Source organism: Odontomachus brunneus, unplaced genomic scaffold, assembly GCF_010583005.1.
Source record: "Odontomachus brunneus isolate Ranch 3 - 2012 unplaced genomic scaffold, Obru_v1 Obru_scaffold_126, whole genome shotgun sequence".
In the NCBI taxonomy this organism is placed as follows: Eukaryota; Metazoa; Arthropoda; class Insecta; order Hymenoptera; family Formicidae; genus Odontomachus; species Odontomachus brunneus.
In genome coordinates this window covers 436,175-455,695 of record NW_022639576.1, presented here as the reverse complement: position 1 = coordinate 455,695, position 19,521 = coordinate 436,175, and the positions used below count along the sequence as shown (strand labels likewise).

Sequence of the window (19,521 nt, the reverse complement as noted above, 5' to 3'; positions counted from 1 at the left end):
TCGAGAAACCCTTCTACCTTCCGTGATACATAATTATTTGAAAACGACATTGAGCACGAGTTAACGCGCAAGTGATATTCCGAGGAGAAACGGAGTTTATTTTAGGAATCTACGAAAATACGCACACGCGCTTCTACGCGTCTCGAAGAAGAAGAGGAAGAAGAAGAGGCTAAAGCTCAGTCACAAATCGTTGCTCGATTATAGAGTCATGGCCTCTCGAAGATACATGCCATTGGCAGCGATTTTGATAACTATATGTTTAGGTACGTGCGCAATTCACAGTACAATCATGTTAGTCGATATAAAGAGCCGTAAATATAGGTATATCTGATTCTCTCATAGATTTATCGTCCGTCGTCGTCAACGTCGTCGCTGCTGCGGTCGTGTGGGATCCAAAAGATTCTAGGCGAGTACCATTATTATGATTTTCCACGCGAGAGAGAGAGAGAGAGAGAGAGAGAGAGAGAGAAAATGCGATATTCTTCACTCGAAAAACTGAACTTTCGATCTTCCAGACTTAAATATAACGTAATTATTGAGCACAACTGTGTATCACGTTTGACAGCAGGTACGACAGTTACAACTTGGACAAAGGACCGGTATTTTACGAGGCGTATTATCCCGACGTTCAGGATAACGCTTATCACGAGAAACGCTACTTCGACCGGAGCGCAGTGCTGGAGACGAGCTTTCAAATACCCTCCAATCGTTTCGCATACTCGGCCGAAAGCGCGGATCGGCCTGTCTCGAATGACGAATCGTCGTACGTCTTAGTGAATAACGAGAATCTACCAGAGGAACAACGAAAAAACGTAGGTCCTCGACGCAATCTTGTGCCTTTCGACGATCAACGCTCGATACTCCTCGAAGATGATAATGGGAGCTCTCCAGCGACGAACATTGGAGAAATTTCCAAACTTGTTAGAAGAGCAATTTCTCGAGATCTGGAGAACTGGAGCGCTCTCGAGAGGTATCTCGAAGGTAACAGCAATCAGGGTCAGTCGATGCCTCCTCTTCGCTCGGAATTGCGTCCTAGGGAGAGCCGCAAAAATAAAGAGGACGACAGTTATCCACTTCAAGTAAATCAACTTAATTTCGATCCGTCAAAACAACTGAATTTCGAGGTATTACGAAAATTGGAGGCGCGCGACGTGAAAGTACGGCCCGCTTATTTCGAGAAAATCCGACGGAACGACGGAAGCGTAATGAGCGTCGCCGATACTCGAACCGCTGTTGCGCCAATTGGAATTACCTCCGACTCATTATCTTTGGAGGATATTTTTCAGCCGCGACCCCAAATCATCAAGTATACATTCCTCAAAAAAGCGATGACGCGACACGACGAACCTAGCAAGGCCGTGATCGATAACACCACACCACGGAATTACGGCGACAATCTCATCCGCGATGAGATCGCTAACGACGGTCATGACGGGAGGCTGGCGAGGGGAAGCGTCAAAGTGACGTCTATACAAGTGAGCGAGCTGCCGCGGCACAAGACTCGTCACCATCATGGTGAATGGTCTAAACGAGATTACGCCGCTCATCGCCATCGTCCGACCGTCGCTCATCCGGCTGCCCAATAAAAAGAAACGAAACTGTCAGATAAAGAGAAACACGCGGATTAGTGGGATTGCCGCCTGCGTGTTAATTCACCACTACGTGTCATCTTCGCTATCTATTTCATAACAATAACAAGGAATCGTACTATTTTTAAACTATTTATTAAATATACTATTTTCAATATACATGCAACAATTATATATTCTCTATAATACATGTAGTTACAATAAAATGACTTCCCGCGACTTATGCTAAGAAGCTGTCAGTTGTAACAATGTCGATTAACACAGGTCCTCATTAAAGATTAAAATTTATTTCATATAATGTTTATAATCCCTAAAGAGAGAACAGCGAAATCGGTTAATTTATCGTGTGTTTGATCAACATTTCAATCTTGTTGCCTCTCTCTACACCTACTGGAGGAAAAATTCGCGATTTTATATTAAATATATTATGCATATCTCGCAGAAACATGATATGCAACTATCGACTCTAGGCAGCTCAAGAAACTATAAACAATTAAATGCTTAAAACCACACGCATGGTAGAGCAAGTGAGTATTTAATACTTAAAGACTTTAGGGAACATCTTCCTACCCTTTATGATCTTAATTCTAACAAGAAACTAATGAACTTCTATTGACACTAAATATAGATTCCACATGTTGAATGGAATGTTTATATAATCCTTTCTGCAACCTTAACACTAAGTACTGTGGGCGTCTGCGTATGAAATCTAATGCTACCTCGATATAAATCAGAAAAACTATATTACAATGTTTTGTATGATATTTCACATGAAGGTAAGTACCTCGAATATATTAGATAAGTAGCCTACTCTATTGGAACACAACCTTTTTTGGTGAATAGTCTCAGTTAACTACATCTACGTTATTATGTTAACCTTGTTCAGTTAGTTCAGTTAGATCATATTAAGCTAATTATTAAATTACATTCTAGAAATCTTTCTACGTTCTCTCACTAACGCTATATCGCATGAATCATGATACAAAGTATAACTGTCGCAATCAATGTCAATATCGGAAATATAGTAACATATCCGTTGTTATTCAAATGAGGAATCCATAGTAGATGTGAATATATGCGAATTCAAGGCTTGTTAAGGCCAATTTAAAACCAATGAAAGGCGAATTTGAAATACGTTAAAAACAAAATGCAGAGGCAAGTATCACGGCTATGCGCTCTGATAAGTCAATACTCATTCTTGAGAAACACAACTGATCATACGCTGTGCCCAAGTCCGCAACGAATAATCCAAGGATCCTCAATTTCGATTCTCGATTAACTCGTCTCATCTAAAAAAGTGTTTCTTGATATACACAACATAGTTTTATCTATCATGCATCAAATGTGCAGTTTTCCTTATGTATACAGATTATCCGCTCCGATAATCATTTTATTACACTCGCCATTATAGGCGTAATGGATGTTTTGTAATAAAAATGTATACATTATAAGAATAATAAATGTGAAATATTCTATAACAGAGACATGTTTGAATCACCTGTTTTGCAATATAGATGAAGATTACCATGTACAAAGTTGCGCAAAGCTTCATATGCTTTTTCTAAATCATCATTTTCTATGATAATATCAAAATTACCCGGTGTTTCACCTATAAGGAAGTACAAACTATTGTAGTATTATAATTAAGTAATGTGTCTCCATAATATCAATTGCACACATACTACACAGAACATACCATATTCCATTTCAGCTTTAGCAACTGATAATCTGCGTTCCAATGATTCTTCAGTTTCCGTGTTTCTAGCCTTTAATCGTCGCTCCAACTCCATAATGGATGGTGGTTTCACAAATACATAAAGGGGATCGAGATGAGGAGTGCACTTGATTTGCTTCACTCCTTGTATGTCAATGTCTAATACACATACTTTTCCTAGACTTTGCACATCTTCAACTGCCCGTTTGCTGCAAAATAGTAGTAGAATTATATATTTCATTTTTTACATACTTATATGATTTATAATATTTATCTACTTTCTTTATGATTATAATGTTACTATATTTATCTTCCTCCCTCTTCCCTTACATTATATTTATCTATCTTCTTTAAATACCTTGTACCATATAAATTCCCACTGAACGTAGCAGTTTCGATAAACTCTCCATTTTTTATTTGTTCTTGCATTTTTTCTTTATTTGTGAAATGGTAATGAGTCCCATTTTCTTCACCAGGCCGAGGAACCCTTGTCGTGTGAGACACAGAAAATTTAAAGGTATCAGGATATTCATCAAACAGTCGCTTTATTAAAGTGCTTTTCCCACTACCAGAAGGACCGCACAATACCAATGGACGTGGGCCTTTATGGATCATACTGGAACCTAAAAATTGATCAAATACTATTTATCCTTGCTAACTCTCTGTGTTTTCTGAAATTAGATTCTGAAGTGATAAAATTTGTTTCAAACATGTTGTTATTTCTATTCTGTATTGTTGGATCAGTAAAATGTCTCACATTAGTTTATGAAATGAAAACTATAGGTTCTGCATACCTATCTTCAATGTCCTCAACCACTGTGCAAACATCGTAATTAAAATTTCGACAACTTAATACTGCTCATTTTAAAATACTGATGACAAGAACATAAGCATGCAATAATAAAATGTTCAATTAAGATTTATATGCTTTATATATAATTGAATAATAAAAATACATATTTATTATTCAATGAAAAATATATTGTCGCAATATTAGAATAAAGTTAATTATATTTATTTGCACCATATTATGTTAAGGTTACCGATTATATCGATATTTCAATGATTAACCAGTTTTGCATCAGCAATTTGCATCCTAGCTATGCAATAAAATTGAATCAATTGAAATAATCGCGTTATGGACTAACAAACAACGTAGATCCACAGCTGAGGTGTCTACTAATGATCTTTCTCTCTCTTCACTATCGAGTGTACTCGAATGACAAGCAAAAATAATTCGTTACCTTTATTTTCCTAGAGATAACCAACGATCGCAGCTGTAAAGTAAAATATAAGTGATACTCTACACGATGAAATTCAATTTAATGTGGATGTCGAGTTGGCGGATGTATAAATATGCGAGGTATAAAACCGAATATACCAGAGAATTGGTTATATATGATAAATATATTAATAAATATAGAAATATTTGCGCAGTTATTAGAAGAGATGGAGACAAAACACTAATGGAGGATTTACATTGCATTCGCTGCTTAATGTCTGACTTACCATTGAGTCGTACTACTTGAAAATAATGATGCCTCTTTGGCTTATCGTTGAGTTATATTGGGTGCTTTCCATTTAATAACACAAGTCGATAAGCATCATTCTGTCTTTGTTCCATATTCAATGAATAAATAAAATAGGATGATGCTTATGTCGACTTGTGTTATTAAATGGAACCTCGAGTCTTCACTGTCTCTCTCTTTCTCTTTAATGATTGCAGGCCTACGTCTTTGGCTCTTTCACCATGAGTCTTCACTATAGTGTTTATATATTCAAAGTTAAAACGTTGTCCATTATATATTTGTAAGGAAAAAGTGGGTGAGTGAATGAGTAAGTGAGAGAGAAGCTGTATTATGATTCATTGTTTCAGTTTTAGAGTTTCTTTCACTCTTACTAGAGTTTCTTTCTCACTCCTATTCACTTTTAAAAATGACAGAATGCGGACTAATAAAAATTATCATGTTTTGTCTTAAAAGCGATAGCACAGATTTTTGTATAATGAATAACGCGTAAGAGAATAAACCAATCAGAGCCCTTCGTTTCTACTTGGGAGATAATCGGAAGTACACACTCTTCCATAAAGGCATAATGTACAACGCATAAGAAAATTGACCAATCAGAGTCCTTTATTTTCATGCTTTTTTGCAAAAATACGTGCTTTTTGCTTTGACTAAAGCCATGTTCCGTTTTACACATATACGCGCATTTATTTATGGTTTATACCATATATATACTGTAAAAAATGCATGCAATGCGTGAATGGAACGCAGCTTAGAACTCTACTTCATTAAAGTACAGTAGCGGTTTGTAGCGAAAATTTTGAAACTAATCGTTTATATCTTTAGTCAAGACTCAAACTATTTAACTTGAAAATTTACTGTTTTTATGGGTTTAATTGTTTTGCTAATTTCAATATTTTCCTCAAAATAAACTACTCATCATTTCTAGCTAACAAACCGAAGATGTAACACGATTAAATAACACGCCTCAAATTTTTATTTTTTAAATAATGCGACAAGTCTCAGATTAATTTTTGTATATAAGTAGTGTCATTTACATACAACGAGAAGTCAGAATTGAACGACGATAATTTTATCTTGGAGTGCACACGGAGATTGTCGCAAACAGCTTAAAATTACAAACTTAGGCGGAAATATAAGACATTTATTCGGTATACATTTAGTTAGAAAATTAATTCAAATTACATTGCACAGATAAAATACTACACATAATATATTTAATTCTCTTTTTTTTTTTCCTTTAAATGTTTAAGTCATTGAACTTTAGTTTGATCAACGTAATTACTTCGAACATATATTATAAATCTGCAATGAAAAATATAGTAATTCAACACAAAAAAATTAATTTAAAACCTAAAGGAATCAAAGTACACATATCCCGATTACTGTCGGAATTATTTGCACTTTACTCCCATTCCATGGCAACACGTGATAAATATAGGCGCACACATATGTTCGCGCGTGTATTTGTTATTTCATAGACATTTGTATACGTGAGTGCCCCACACCAACCGGCAAATATTGAAATGGTATATGGTAGAAGTCAAACGTGACAAAATCCTTTGTTCTTTAATACGAGCAATAGTTAACGAGTTATTAAGTTTAATGCTTAGCGCGCTCCTATAATTGGCGGACTACAGGTAATGCCACGCATCGAAAAAAAATGCGAACTCTCGGCTCTTGGAGCAACTTCGATATCTTGATTAGTGAGTTTCTAATACCACTAATAGTAAAACTAGTCTAAGAGTTCACATTTTTGGCACGCTAAGCATCAAATTTAACAAATTAATAACTCGTTAACTATTAATACTAATTAATAACTTGTACTAAAAAGTGACAAAGGACTTCTCGTTTTGGTTTGACTTCCACTGTCCACTATTTCAATATTTGACGGTTGACGCGAGATACTCGGTATATGCTTATGCACGCATCTGTATACGTGTAGATGTATGTATAGCTGTACATTAAACGCAATCAAAGACTATAAATAAATATCACATTTGACTCACTGTCATAAATGTCCTGTCACACACTGTCCATAACGCAATATTCAAGTATAATCAACAATATCGACATCTTTCTCTAAATTAACTTTCGCTTGTACTTTAAACAACTTTGTTATCCTATGCATCTGTTATGTGAATTTCGGAATAAAACGGAAATCGGTCGTCATATACAAGAGATATCAAATTTAAACAGCAGTGGGACCAGTAGGTTTGCCTTGTGTTCTACGACGTGCCAACTCCGACATGATCACAGGACCAATGTGCGGTAGTCTGGGGTTGCTCGACATTGCTCTATATGTCGTCGCCACTGCCATCTGAAACAAGATGCACGATATTGTAGACTCGTTACTGAGACGCTCAACGTTAAATCGCGATAACAAAGATCAGGTTCAGCGAAGAAAACTGCTCCGCTACTGCTCCATAAGTCTCTGATTAGTACGTCTGTCCGAACCTGTCAAAGGTTTAAAAGAATACTCCAATCATGAACATTCGCTACGGAGCGGTAGCGGAGCAGTTTTTTCCGCTGAACGTGACCAAAGTAATACCTTCAGATTATGCGGATCCTTAATGGGCTCCGGTAATACTTTTTGCGGGATATGATGTCGATTGACGATCCAAGGATATTTTAAAATAACGGCCGCAGTAGGCCTTCGATTGGGGTCCACGTGCAGCATTCTTTTAACTAGTTCTTTAGCTTCGTTGGAGATATGACGCCATATTCCGCTCTCCACGTCTATGTATCCCGGTCCGATGCGATCTAATATATCGCTCGCACTGTCTCCTGGACTGTTACGAAAAGGCGTGTACCTGCGTGTGATGCGATAAAATGAGAAGTTCGAGCCACGAATAATCGCGTATGGACGGAATTCTAACGTATAAATGAATTTCTTTTCGATACCCAGCCAGCATGATGTACAGCAGAACTCCGAGTGACCAAATGTCACACGCTGCGTCGTATCCTTGACGCTTCAACACCTCTGGCGCTACGAAATTCGCTGTGTAACAAGGCGTCATCAATAAACCATTTTCCGCTCGTAACTGCTTCGCAAAGCCGAGATCGCATATACATAGCGTCGTTGGATCGCCGCCAGATTTCGCGTACAAGATGTTCGACGGCTTCAGGTCTCTGTGAACTACCTGTTAATTTTTTTTCTTTTTTAACGCAAAGATTTTATACGACGATACTCTTATCGCGGCTAAACATTTGCACAGACCGCAGACGAAATATCTACTACACTGAGAATTACGCTTACCCCATTCTCGTGAAGGTACTGCACGACATTGGTAATAGTGTAGATCACTTCGGCAGCTTCCCGTTCCGTAAAATTTCGCCTCTGTAGCAAACGATCGAGGAGCTCACCGCCGCGCAAAAGCTCCAACACAAGATACACTCGTCTATCGTCTTCGTGGACAGCTCTCAACGTTACGATATGGGGATGCCTGCCATACCGCAGTAGGATTTCTATCTCCTCCGTTGGATCTCGTTTCGATTTCTCAATCACCTGTTACCGAGTTCGGTCGTTTATACAAAATTTTCTTCTCCCACTGCTCTCTACATATCTTTGGAGACGTATTTTCTTCATAGGCGGGTTTATTATATAAATTTACACGAAGAGAAGGAAGGATTGACTACCTTCACGGCGTACTCCATCTTGGATGCTATATGGATGGCTAAGTAAACCACGCTATAACTTCCTTTGCCAATTTCCTGCTTGAATTCGTACTCGTCCGTTATGGAAACGGGATTGACGTAGGATGGAAAAGTAACGCTAATGCTGTCGCAGTTCTTGGACTCTAGAGACTGAGCGTGTTCGACATCTGCGAGTAAGCACGGTGCAACGAAACTGAATCCGCGGAATAACTCGTGGGCGTTCGCGCTCGGCGGTATCCCTGGAGAATCTGAAAAGATAGTATAATTCTTCTGATAAAGTCAGTGAAGGTGCAAATACATACAAAAGAGGACATTTGCAGGATTATTATTGACTTATCTACTCCACTATTTTTTTTTCTCTTCGGTATTTAAGAAGAAGCGATTACCTTTAGGTGTTTTGCAAGTAAATTCATTGTCAAAATGGAAGGTGTCGTCCTCCTGGCTGACGGCCGGCTTAAACGGCGGTCTTATCTTCTTCTTGTAAAGAGCGTCCCAGTCGATAGCAGCAAAGAAAATATGGTTCATAATTTCTTCTACACCATCTAAAAGATAAGAGAACGTTAAAACAAGAGATATAATCTGTGTATATCACGCACGTGTGCGCGCAATTTGAATTTTGTCCCATATATGCACAATACGTTGATACAAATGTTACGTTACCAGAGCCAAGGCGATTCGCCGGATTTCTCTTAAATAATGCCCTCAAAAGTGCTTGTGCTTCCGCCGAGATGTAGTGCGGCATTCCGAGCTTAGCTTTCAGAATTTGCGTCATCGTCTCTTTACGATTTGCACCTTGAAACGGGAGAGCGCCTGTCAGCATTTCAAACTGAAAAAATATACCGTGAAAAGTAATATTTAATTCTTCGTTACAATTTATATCTCATCGACATTCCCATCTTTGTTGTATCCACAAATGTGGCATGTGAATGCAACTGACCATTAAAACGCCAAAGCTCCACCAATCCGCTGCAAAAGAATGTCCTTTTCTTTTGACGATTTCCGGCGCCATATATTCAACGGTGCCACAAAATGAGTACGCGTACAAGTCGTCCAAAGGTTGTTTGCTCAAACCGAAATCCGTTAAAGATATGTGACCTTCCGTGTCTAACAAAATGCTGCGCAAATAAAAACATACGAGAGATTAATGCGATATACTGATAACAGATGCCTATTATAGATAATCGCGCATGGGTCACGATATAATGCGAACAGTACAAACTTTTCGGGCTTGAGGTCTCGATATATAATTCCAAGACTGTGTATATGATCTAGTGCGAGCGCTAGTTCTGCTAAATAAAATTTAACATCATCTTCTGTAAACATCACCTGAAACATTAATTAAACCAGTATGGTTGCAAATATACTTATCCCGACGATTATTGTAACAATTTATTTATGACATATGATATTACGCTCTTAACTTTTATATTTTCTTGATAACGTAAGTTGTCCAATAAAAAATTACCTCTTTGTATAATCTCGAGAAGAGGTCACCACCTCTTAAAAAATCAAGGATTAAATACAATTTCCCTTCTGTTTGGAATGCATAATGTAGTCTGACAATGAATGGATGTTCCACATCCACCAATATATTTCTCTCCATTTTGATTCTAAATCTGTCACGAACTAAAAAGAAACGAATAAAGAAGTGCATAAATAATGAGCAGAACAACTATATAGCATTTAAGAGTATTTCAATACTTTTTAATGTTGCCTTCTTCAAGACCTTCATAGCATACAGCGTACCACTGTCTTTTCCAACAACTTTTCTTACTAAAAATACCTGTAAACATATATAAAATATGATTATATATATAATATTAATCATGATGTTGTAAAGAAAATGTTTAAACTCATACATATTAACATATTGTACACATTTATGTTTCACACGCCATGCTTACCTTGCCAAAAGAACCTTGGCCAATAACTTTCAGTAATTCAAAGTGAGAAGGTTCAGCTTTCTCATAACCATCTCGTACCATATCACATACTTCAATCTCATGAGACTCTGAACAACTATTTGATCTTTCGATCAAGTTTCCTTGAGTAATCATGGTTTCTTCTTGATTTTCAGCTGGAAGAATATCTGTATTTTGCTAAAAACAGAAAAAAACAGATGAGGAAAATATTAAAATGCTGAAACACTCAATGAATGAAACAGATATATACATGTATCTGACAATATAACAATCTTGTTGTTGTCTTTTTCAGTAGAAATATCTTTCAAATATCGAGAAAGAGAAATATTACCTTCTCATTTACACGATGTTCGGCCCAGGGAGCCGTTAAATTTGCCAACGGCATTATACTCAAAATTCTATTTATTTTCAAAATTGTAAGCGTTTTCCTAATATATTTATCAAATTACTACTAACAACACATACACGAGCATTTAGTCTTTTTTGCAGTAGGTAAGTTTATCAGTTAATGGTTTTGATACAAATTTACAGCAGGAATTCGCGGTTAACTGCTAACCACTGATACGATGTACACACAGCTTATGTACATTCGCATGCATATACACATCACACACTCGAGTGCGCATAGATTCTGACACACATGCGTGCATATTTATATGTGTACACATTATATGCATATATATCATGTATATACACCATTTATATATCGCAGTCAGATAAGCAGAAGCAGCGTATGGATTAATAGCAGAGAAAAAAAAATAAGAAGAGAGCCACGCCACAATCTGATAGTTCGACCGTGAGCCGATCGCTGATCTGTTGCGCCATCTGCGCCAGTCGACTTAAGGCTGCTTTGACGTTAAGTCGTACCACTTAAAAATCAAGTCCCCTCTGACTTCACGTTGAGTCATGCCACGATTCCAATTTATCGAGAGATGGCGACCGTAATGGCTTCTGCATATAGGAAGCGGTAATGCTTGCCGCGTGGCGGAAGTTCGCGCGACAGCCAATCAATATGCTGCTTTCCGTAATAACCTTCTAGCTCTTATGGAAAAACAACATATTGATTGGCTGTCGCGCGGACTTTTGCCGCGCGGCAAGCATAAGGGTGCAATAAGGGCTATCGCACACAAATTGACATAACTGCATATGCATAGCATAAGACCGTATGTACCAATGAGCATCGAGTATTAAGTCGCCATATTGGTGTTCGATGCTTAATATTCGATGCTCATTGGTCCATACGATTTTATGCTATGCATAAGCAGTTATGTCAATTTGTGTGCGATAGCCCTAAGATGTAGCGCGGTATGCGGTACGCGGAACGCTGTAAAGTAACTAGAAACCGCGCACGGTGAGCCGCGTCTGTTTTCTTCCTACTATCACATGGAGTAAAAACTGCGCGAAAAGCGGCACGGGCTAGTGACAAATTCTCATTTCTATGCACTTTTAAACGGAATTAATTGATTTAAATATAATTAATAAGTAAATTTGTTGAAAAAATAAGAACATTAGTAAAATGTGCATAGAAATAAGTTAATACATTTTAGGGTGCGTTCAGATTCCTCATCCGGTTGCACTCTATTACTAGAAACACTATAGTATATGTGACATATACTATAGCAGTTCTAGTAATAGAATACACCCGGGTGGGGAATCTGAACGCAGCCTTAGAAAATAAAAACAAATGAGAATTTGTCACTAGCCCGTGCCGCTTTCCGCGCGTTTCTGCTTCATGTAATAGGAGGAAGAAAACAGGCGCGGTTTCTAGTTATTTTACCACGTTCGCGTACCGCGCTACATCTAATTGCACCCTTACCGCATTCTGTGTGCAGGAGCCATAAAGCCCGTATCAGACTACGAATTAATAGCATGTTCGACTGGCTCTGGGTAATCCACTCTGAGTTAATCCGCTCTGGGTTATTCAGCCTACGTTTATTGGTCAAACAAGTACTTATAAGCTTTATGATTAGCTAATAGATACTTATGACGTCATTAATCGCTCTCGGAGCAATGAAAGAGATCTCATATCTTTCACACTTCTGTGCATTTTCGAGGTAAAAGAGCAATCCGACGTCTTCGATTTACAATGCCGAACGCAGCTATTGTGCTCCGTGATATAGGCCGCCGCCATATTTGGTGATCACTTCCGACTTTCATTCCTCTCACCCCTGTGAGTTTACTTTCCGCGAAATACACTCCGTCCAGATATTGGCTTGGTTTACATCGTGCACTTGATATGCGTACTAAATAGTAACTTTCTGTTAGATAATCTTAATATCGACAATGCATATCAATGGCGACGCATTTAATCATTACAATACGTTTTGTTGATAAGTATTATACCAGCTTAATATACCGTTGTTTATATATATCGTCGATATTAAGATTATCTAACAGAAAGTTACTATTTAGTACTCGTATCAAGTGTACGATGTAAACCAAGCCATTCCTCATCCATGATCTAAAACATAGGCTGCGTTCCGAAATTCACTGCCAGTTAGGCGACAGTTTCCCGAAAAGTGGAGGGGATAATGTTGGTACCAAAAGAAATCTCTACACGATATAATTTAAAGATCTGTTTTTTTTGTAACTGCACTGCTGAACCAATGCAAAAGATTATGGCTCCTGCACACAGGACGCGGTAATGCTTGCCGCGCGGCGGAAGTTTGCGCGACAGCCAATCAATATGCTGCTTTCCCTAATAACCTTCTAGCTTTTACGGAAAAACAACATATTGATTGGCTGTCGCGCGGATTTCCGCCGCGCGGCAAACATTACCGAGTCCTGTGTGCAGGAGCCATTATCGCGTTCTGTGTGCAGGAGCCATTAGAGTGAGAAAAACGTATAGTTACCTTATTTCAATTTATTGCATCAATTTAGCAGTGCAGTTACAAAGAACAGAATCTTTAAATTATATTATGTAGAGATTTTCTTTGGTACCAATATTATCCCCTCCATTTTTCGGAAAACTGTTGCCTACCTTCACTGTCAGTGCTGAAATTCTATAGCTGCGTTCCGAAATTCACTGCCGGTACTGAAAATCTATAGTTTATGTTACGTATACTATAGATTTTCAGTACTGGCAATAAATTTCGGAACGCAGCCTATGGCTGCGTTCAGTAGAACAAGTGATCAGTAAGCGCTCAGGGAGCTCTTGTATATGATTTGGCATATTCTTTTAGATCTCCAACTATACGCCAATCAGATGCAAGAGTCACTGAGCGCTTACTGATCATTTGTTCTACTGAACGCGGCCAATGATATACGTTACATGAATTATAGATTTGCAGTACTGGCAGTGAATTACGGAACGCAGCCCTAATCTATAGTCTCATAAAGGCTTAATATCTAGTTTCGGTTTAACCGCCGGCATGTTAAGACGTGTTTGAACGTGTTGAACGTGTTCAGACCGGTGATTTTTGGAAGTTGCCTTTGGAACCTACCAAGGCCCTACTCATTCATACCTATTCTCTTACATTTCCAAATTCGTCAAAGCGTGAGATATTCTATCTAAATTCATCTTTTGCTATCTCTCACATATACGATGGAAGCATTTATCTGTGCAATGGCATAGGGCCACTTAAGAGTGCGCTCAGCAATAATTGAAGTCTGAAGGCTTAATATCTCGTAGCGGAGACTTTGGAAACTACACTTTAGCAAATCAGCTGATCTACCGCGAGGACCGAACGTGAGTGTATTTTACCTTGCGTATGTACAATGTGTGATACATATTATAATAATTTGTGTTAAACTGACAAGAAAAGAATTCATTAAGGAATTATTAAGTATTTTTTGAATAAGTAAATCAAAGGTGTGGCAATATGTATTAAAATATATATACTTTGTTGTAAATTAAGAACTTCGATATTAACAATATATAACAATAGGTTACGTTTGTGTTATCGTTACAATTGTTACAGTTGTCGTTACAATAGTCGTACCAGTTGTGATTTCGTTAGTGTTATTAGTGTGATTATTGTAAATTAGTATTCAAGGATGAATGTAAGTACAATGTACTTACGCTAACGTGTTAATTTCAATTTGAAGGTGTTTAAACATGCCATGCTGGTACTATGAAAAGAAAGAACTACGAAACACACCATCCATTCAGGATGGTATCGATTACGAGACAGAATGTAGATACAGGAAAGAAGGCGCACGTTTCATAATCGACACCGGTACAAAAATGGATTTAGGTTATAATACAATGGCAACGGGTGTCGTTTACTTTCATCGATTTTATATGTTCCACTCGTTTAAGAATTTCCCGCGATACGTAAGTACACTTATATAGTATACTTATATAAGGAAATCACTTATGCATTGTACAAAAAATATTGTTTTATCTACTATTGTGATATATAGGTAACAGCTTGCTGCTGTTTGCTCTTGGCTGGTAAAGTTGAAGAAACTCCAAAGAAATGTAAAGATATTATACGAACTGCTAAGACTTTAGTATCTGAACAAAAATTTATGACATTTGGAGAAGATCCTAAAGTATGTTGCTTAGTTAATAAAAAGATATTCTAACTATTCTAACTTATAAGTATCTACATATTGTATTGTGTTCACAACAGGAAGAAGTTTTAACACTGGAAAAAATTTTATTGCAAACTATTAAATTTGATCTACAAGTGGAGCATCCATATAGCTATTTATTGAAATATGCAAAGTGTCTTAAAGGTAATTATTGCGTATGCAAGATGTTCCAGACTCGTCTTTGCAATGTTCATGGGAATGCAGAACAGATTGAAATAAACATGAAGCCCCATACCATTTTACAATATTTGCAATAAATCTCGAGATATTAATTAAAAGAGGTGATCACGTGCGATATGATAGATGAGCTGTAGTGGTGCTGTCTGCTGTTGTATATACTTACACATTAGATCAAACTAAACAAAGTTCTATACCACTTTGCAAATAACCACATAGATTTTTAGATATTAAAGAAGATTTATGCATTATCGCGCAATTATGTAATAATTTTCTTTTATTAATAACTAAAAATTTACATTTGCAAAATGATAAAAGAACTTTTATGTTCAGTTTCTAGAGCTTGTTACTTCAATACTAGAACTAATTTACCATATTGCGCATAATTATTCATTGATCTTCTTTAAAGAATATCTCGAGATTTACTGCGAAAATCGCAAAACGATATGAAATTTTTATGTTTACCTCAATCCATTTTATACTCCCACAAACATTGTGGAAATAAATCTGAAGTATCATGTATATGATAACATTTTATTAAGTATTGATGCTAAGTCAGCTATATATATAATAAAACCAGAAAAGATTTTACATTAAAGTTTGAATCTATTTGCAGGTGATAAAAATAAGTTACAAAAAATGGTACAAATGGCTTGGACATTTGTTAATGATAGGTAATTAATGTAATTTATCATATAATTATGCAATTATTATTATGGTATTTAATATAAGTTGCTATGTATCAATGGATTTTCCTCAACAGCTTATGTACTACCCTGTCACTACAATGGGAACCAGAAATCATAGCTGTTGCTCTAATGTACTTAGCTGGAAAGTTAAGCAAGTTTGAAGTATTAGACTGGGCTGGAAGACAGCCAAAACACTTGCGTTGGTGGGATATGTTTGTTGAAGATGTGACTATGGATCTTTTAGAAGGTAAGATCAGCTAACATTTTCCTCACGCAAGTTTTTTTTGTATTTTGTCCTCCTTTACTGCTACTCTACTTGTTCAAATATATGTGTGCATTTCTAGATATTTGTCATCAAGTATTGGACTTATATTCACAAGCAAATAATACAAAGCCACCCGATTCACCACCTATAATACCGTCTAGTGAAGTGTGTAGAGAACGACCCAGTGCTGTTACTAATGTAGAATCTGCATCTAATACACCAAATGGTAAGTAACAATAGACATATACAATATAAATACTTTATAATTTCTGGACTTCATAAATATTTATTAAATTGATACAAGCATATTTATTAAATTGATAAAATTGGTATAAGCACAAAAATGATTTCTGTGATGTGAAATAAAAAAAGTGGATTATTAAGAAGCTGAATTAATATATACGATGCGTAAGTACATTAAAATTTTTATGTATAATCTTACAGTGACTCCTGGAAAATCTTCCAAGATCGAAACACCAGTGGTTTCTGCAAATGGCTGCCCACCAGCAGATATTACAGATACAATAAAACCAATGGACGTCCCAGCGACGCATTTTCCCACCTACCCGGCAAATTTCGCGGCATCTAACAATACAAATTATCCGGCAGCGTTCCCGCCTGCGAACGTTTCGGTTCCACCACCTCCTGTCAACACAATGAACCATATCGTACCGACGATGCACCATATTGGATCTTCCGCTGCTATTCGTCCCACACCATCGTCGGTACCGACTACGAACCAGCCGCCATTTCAGCCGTATTCTTATCCAACAAACACACCGTATTTTTCAGCAAATAATCCAATTCCACCATCTGCCGCGCCACCACGCAATTATTACCCGCCGCAACCATAACGGAAGGCAATGTGTTGTGCGTACGATATAAACTGTATTTACATGGACATTGTTATCTTAAGTAAAGATAAACTTATTAAAATATTAAAAATCCTATTAGTGTAAATTTTGTACAGACATACGTCGTACTTTTATATTTGCTGTTGTTAGCAATGGTTGTTAGCAAATCTTGCTTTTTTCTACTATTATAACAACCATTCTCTCTTTCTTTTCTAGCAAATATCACCAATATATTTATCAGAACAAAAAGAATTATAACTCGATTCGGTTTACGTCTGGTTAATTCAGAAATTATTTTCATAGGAAAATAAAATGACATATCACATGTAAAGATTTCCTTTACTAAAAAAGTTCTCTGCAAATTTGAAGCGTTGTAATTTGCCAGGTATTTCACTGTTTAGAATCTTCACAATTGGTTCTGCACACTTTGAATCTAATACAAAACCATCAATGTACAATATATATAATTTAGCTGACATGTTTATGAACTCAGCGTAAGATAAAACTGAAATAGATGATAAATTTTGATTTACATATTTGGTATGTACTTTGTATGCCTTTTATACATAAAACATGATTACTAACCTCCTGCGCCAACTCCAAATATAATGTTTGGTTGTTCCAATGTCTTAATTTTACATTCAGAATTTATATTTTTAGTGGTCAATATCCTTAAGAACGATGGATCATCTGGAACATTTGAACTCTGAAACTGTGATATATGACGGCACACTATCGCAATTATGCTTTCTGTGTTTAGTAGTAAGTTGGATATCTGTAAAAACAAAATATTCATCCTTTACACTTGTAAAATTTATATTATATATCATAAACATATACATATATATTTTGACTGTATCACATAAAAAAGTATTTACCTCATTTATAAGTATTCCTGCATCTTTTATATTAAATTGTTGTAAAATTGTGCATACATACAGCTGTTTGTCTATTTCATAAATTATAGAAACTTTCTTGTCATTTTCATCCTTTATGATACATGCTTCTTCAACATTGTGACATAAACAGTGTTCCACAAAAGCTAAAAACAAATAGTCTGATAACTATAAAATATCAATCAATAGCTAATGTAAAACATCTTTAATTACTTAAGAATATATTACGTATTAATGGATCTCCTTCGATTACAATAAACTTTTTTATAAGTTCTGGTTTATTTTTTTGCCAGTGAAGAAACAATCTCCTGAAATAAATGGCAATTAGCTCTGTTATTGTCTTCCAACGCGATGAATTAAAATATGCAAATCATGGAAATATATTTGCATGATAAATACAACTTACGAACTGGTTACATCTTCAACTGGTTCGTATTCGTCTTTGTCATCCCAAAACGCTCGCGATGATGGAAATACAACTTCCCCGAAATGGCTAACCATGTTTGAATAGAATGTTCTAGAGAAAAGTAAAAAACAAAAGCATAAATTATGGTTGTTTATTTTTAAAATCACGTCAATTTTTTCCTACAAGAAATGCTTATCAACAATACCTGTATAAATAATAAGTTTGAATAAGTCAAAATGACAATGTCAGCATGATTCAATAAACAAAGTATTAACTATGAAGTAAAAGAGAAAGAGATCGAACTTTATATAACGAAAGTGGTCCTGATTCGTGTCCCCTAGAGATTGGCTGGCATAACATGTACGGATTTAGACATTGCGACGCCGATGCAAAACCATATATATATATATAAAAAAGCATTTGTTCTGCATTGGCGTCGCAATGTCTAAATCCGTATATATTTATGCCAGCCAATCAGCTGGGGGTCGATTGTGTATCTCAAAACAGAGTGAAAATGATAAAAGTGAGTAAATTTACTAGAATATTTGTAACTTCATTGGTTAATGCCTAGTGAATTTGTTCACTTTTGTAATTTTCACTCCGTTTCGAGATACACAATCGACCCCTTGATCACGTGACCAAGATGGCGATTTTCTGTACTAAAGGTTCTCTAGTGTCCTCCAATTTAGAGGAAAACCGCTGAAAAGAATGGGCACGTTCTGTAGATAAAAACGCTCAGTGAGCACTCGATGTTTATTGGTTTATTCTGTAGGTCTCCTATATTTAGACTAATTACGTTTACGAATCCTCAACAGTTGTACAACTATTGTGTCTGCTGAACGCGCCCAATAACTTCGAGTGTATGAAGTTGGCACCCCACTTTTTGAAATTTATAATTTTGAAAGTTGTTCCAGATTGTTCTTTGTATTCAGATTTGTACCACATTGTTCCAAAGTGATATTGCTTCATTCAAAACGGTTTTCGAATAAAACAAAAAAAAATGATTTTTTGAGCTGGCAACCCACTTTTCGAAAATCGAAAAATTTTCGATAATAAGTGGGTCCCTTAAGGGACGTCTACATTGGAAGTAAGCAGTAAGAAGTAGGAAGTAAGAATAAGGAATTGACCAATCATAGTTGATTATTCTTCTCACATTCGACTGTGGTTGGTCAATTTCTTACTCTTACTTCTTACTTCTTGCTATTTACTTCCAATGTAGACGTCCCTTTAAGAGTGTGAGAACAATCCAGTGATAGAAGATGTCGCTGTATAGGTTTGTTCAATTAA

At 36.5% G+C, this 19,521-nt stretch overlaps 5 protein-coding genes across 12 annotated transcripts; 2 read left to right on the top strand and 3 right to left on the bottom strand.

Annotated features, from left to right (window-relative positions):
- Positions 1-51: 51 nt before the first annotated feature.
- On the top strand, positions 52-1,882 carry LOC116849776. 2 transcript variants are annotated; one of them, XM_032827269.1, is made up of 3 exons: positions 52-263; positions 343-406; positions 569-1,882. In XM_032827269.1, the coding sequence occupies exons 1-3, from the start codon at positions 209-211 to the stop codon at positions 1,584-1,586; spliced, it is 1,137 nt and encodes a 378-aa protein (XP_032683160.1). In that variant the 5' UTR covers positions 52-208; the 3' UTR covers positions 1,587-1,882. The 2 variants fall into 2 exon arrangements, with proteins under 2 accessions (XP_032683160.1, XP_032683159.1); XM_032827268.1 differs by having other exon boundaries at positions 566-1,882.
- LOC116849777 (guanylate kinase) lies at positions 1,706-4,784 on the bottom strand. Of its 4 annotated transcripts, XM_032827273.1 has the most exons (6): positions 4,347-4,523; positions 4,098-4,119; positions 3,662-3,926; positions 3,286-3,512; positions 3,088-3,198; positions 1,706-2,878 (listed from the first exon to the last, which is right to left on the bottom strand). In XM_032827273.1, the coding sequence occupies exons 3-6, from the start codon at positions 3,916-3,918 to the stop codon at positions 2,865-2,867; spliced, it is 609 nt and encodes a 202-aa protein (XP_032683164.1). In that variant the 5' UTR covers positions 3,919-3,926; positions 4,098-4,119; positions 4,347-4,523; the 3' UTR covers positions 1,706-2,864. The 4 variants fall into 4 exon arrangements, with proteins under 4 accessions (XP_032683164.1, XP_032683162.1, XP_032683165.1 ...); XM_032827271.1 differs by lacking the exons at positions 4,098-4,119; positions 4,347-4,523 and adding an exon at positions 4,548-4,784; XM_032827274.1 differs by lacking the exon at positions 4,098-4,119.
- Positions 4,785-5,952: 1,168 nt separating this feature from the next.
- On the bottom strand, positions 5,953-11,137 carry LOC116849837 (ribosomal protein S6 kinase 2 beta). The gene is made up of 13 exons (XM_032827411.1): positions 10,740-11,137; positions 10,391-10,585; positions 10,188-10,269; positions 9,952-10,112; positions 9,706-9,812; positions 9,424-9,601; positions 9,147-9,312; positions 8,873-9,028; positions 8,469-8,734; positions 8,089-8,337; positions 7,734-7,972; positions 7,381-7,642; positions 5,953-7,149 (listed from the first exon to the last, which is right to left on the bottom strand). Exons 1-13 carry the CDS (start codon positions 10,791-10,793, stop codon positions 7,021-7,023), a joined length of 2,244 nt encoding a protein of 747 aa, XP_032683302.1. The 5' UTR covers positions 10,794-11,137; the 3' UTR covers positions 5,953-7,020.
- A 2,619-nt stretch (positions 11,138-13,756) lies between these two features.
- LOC116849835 (cyclin-K) lies at positions 13,757-17,464 on the top strand. 3 transcript variants are annotated; one of them, XM_032827405.1, is made up of 8 exons: positions 13,757-14,219; positions 14,456-14,684; positions 14,774-14,905; positions 14,986-15,091; positions 15,741-15,798; positions 15,888-16,060; positions 16,158-16,304; positions 16,523-17,464. In XM_032827405.1, exons 2-8 carry the CDS (start codon positions 14,466-14,468, stop codon positions 16,930-16,932), a joined length of 1,245 nt encoding a protein of 414 aa, XP_032683296.1. In that variant the 5' UTR covers positions 13,757-14,219; positions 14,456-14,465; the 3' UTR covers positions 16,933-17,464. The 3 variants fall into 3 exon arrangements, with proteins under 3 accessions (XP_032683296.1, XP_032683298.1, XP_032683299.1); XM_032827407.1 differs by having other exon boundaries at positions 13,757-14,096; positions 16,523-16,932; XM_032827408.1 differs by having other exon boundaries at positions 13,757-14,116; positions 16,523-16,932.
- On the bottom strand, positions 16,345-18,596 carry LOC116849836. 2 transcript variants are annotated; one of them, XM_032827409.1, is made up of 6 exons: positions 18,440-18,596; positions 18,235-18,345; positions 18,042-18,136; positions 17,811-17,974; positions 17,518-17,707; positions 16,345-17,437 (listed from the first exon to the last, which is right to left on the bottom strand). In XM_032827409.1, exons 2-6 carry the CDS (start codon positions 18,327-18,329, stop codon positions 17,253-17,255), a joined length of 729 nt encoding a protein of 242 aa, XP_032683300.1. In that variant the 5' UTR covers positions 18,330-18,345; positions 18,440-18,596; the 3' UTR covers positions 16,345-17,252. The 2 variants fall into 2 exon arrangements, with proteins under 2 accessions (XP_032683300.1, XP_032683301.1); XM_032827410.1 differs by having other exon boundaries at positions 18,057-18,136.
- Positions 18,597-19,521: the final 925 nt, after the last annotated feature.

Bases quoted from the DNA above. Each gene is read 5' to 3' on its own strand.
- LOC116849776 (XM_032827268.1), top strand. From the start codon at position 209: ATGGCCTCTCGAAGATACATGCCATTGGCAGCGATTTTGATAACTATA. The intron at 264-342 runs GTACGTGCGCAA...ATTCTCTCATAG, and splicing joins TTTGATAACTATATGTTTAG to ATTTATCGTCCGTCGTCGTC. The intron at 407-565 runs GCGAGTACCATT...CACGTTTGACAG, and splicing joins TGGGATCCAAAAGATTCTAG to CAGGTACGACAGTTACAACT.
- LOC116849777 (XM_032827270.1), bottom strand. From the start codon at position 4,131: ATGTTTGCACAGTGGTTGAGGACATTGAAGATAG. The intron at 3,927-4,097 runs GTATGCAGAACC...ATCAATTTTTAG, and splicing joins GTTGAGGACATTGAAGATAG to GTTCCAGTATGATCCATAAA. The intron at 3,199-3,285 runs GTATGTTCTGTG...ACTTCCTTATAG, and splicing joins TAAAGCTGAAATGGAATATG to GTGAAACACCGGGTAATTTT.
- LOC116849837 (XM_032827411.1), bottom strand. From the start codon at position 10,793: ATGCCGTTGGCAAATTTAACGGCTCCCTGGGCCGAACATCGTGTAAAT. The intron at 9,029-9,146 runs GTAACGTAACAT...CTTATCTTTTAG, and splicing joins GGCGAATCGCCTTGGCTCTG to ATGGTGTAGAAGAAATTATG. The intron at 8,735-8,872 runs GTAATCGCTTCT...CTATCTTTTCAG, and splicing joins TACTTGCAAAACACCTAAAG to ATTCTCCAGGGATACCGCCG.
- LOC116849835 (XM_032827405.1), top strand. From the start codon at position 14,466: ATGCCATGCTGGTACTATGAAAAGAAAGAACTACGAAACACACCATCC. The intron at 14,685-14,773 runs GTAAGTACACTT...TGTGATATATAG, and splicing joins TTAAGAATTTCCCGCGATAC to GTAACAGCTTGCTGCTGTTT. The intron at 16,305-16,522 runs GTAAGTAACAAT...ATAATCTTACAG, and splicing joins TGCATCTAATACACCAAATG to TGACTCCTGGAAAATCTTCC.
- LOC116849836 (XM_032827409.1), bottom strand. From the start codon at position 18,329: ATGGTTAGCCATTTCGGGGAAGTTGTATTTCCATCATCGCGAGCGTTT. The intron at 18,137-18,234 runs GTAAGTTGTATT...CATTTATTTCAG, and splicing joins GTTGAAGATGTAACCAGTTC to GAGATTGTTTCTTCACTGGC. The intron at 17,438-17,517 runs GTTAGTAATCAT...CATCTATTTCAG, and splicing joins ATTTGGAGTTGGCGCAGGAG to TTTTATCTTACGCTGAGTTC.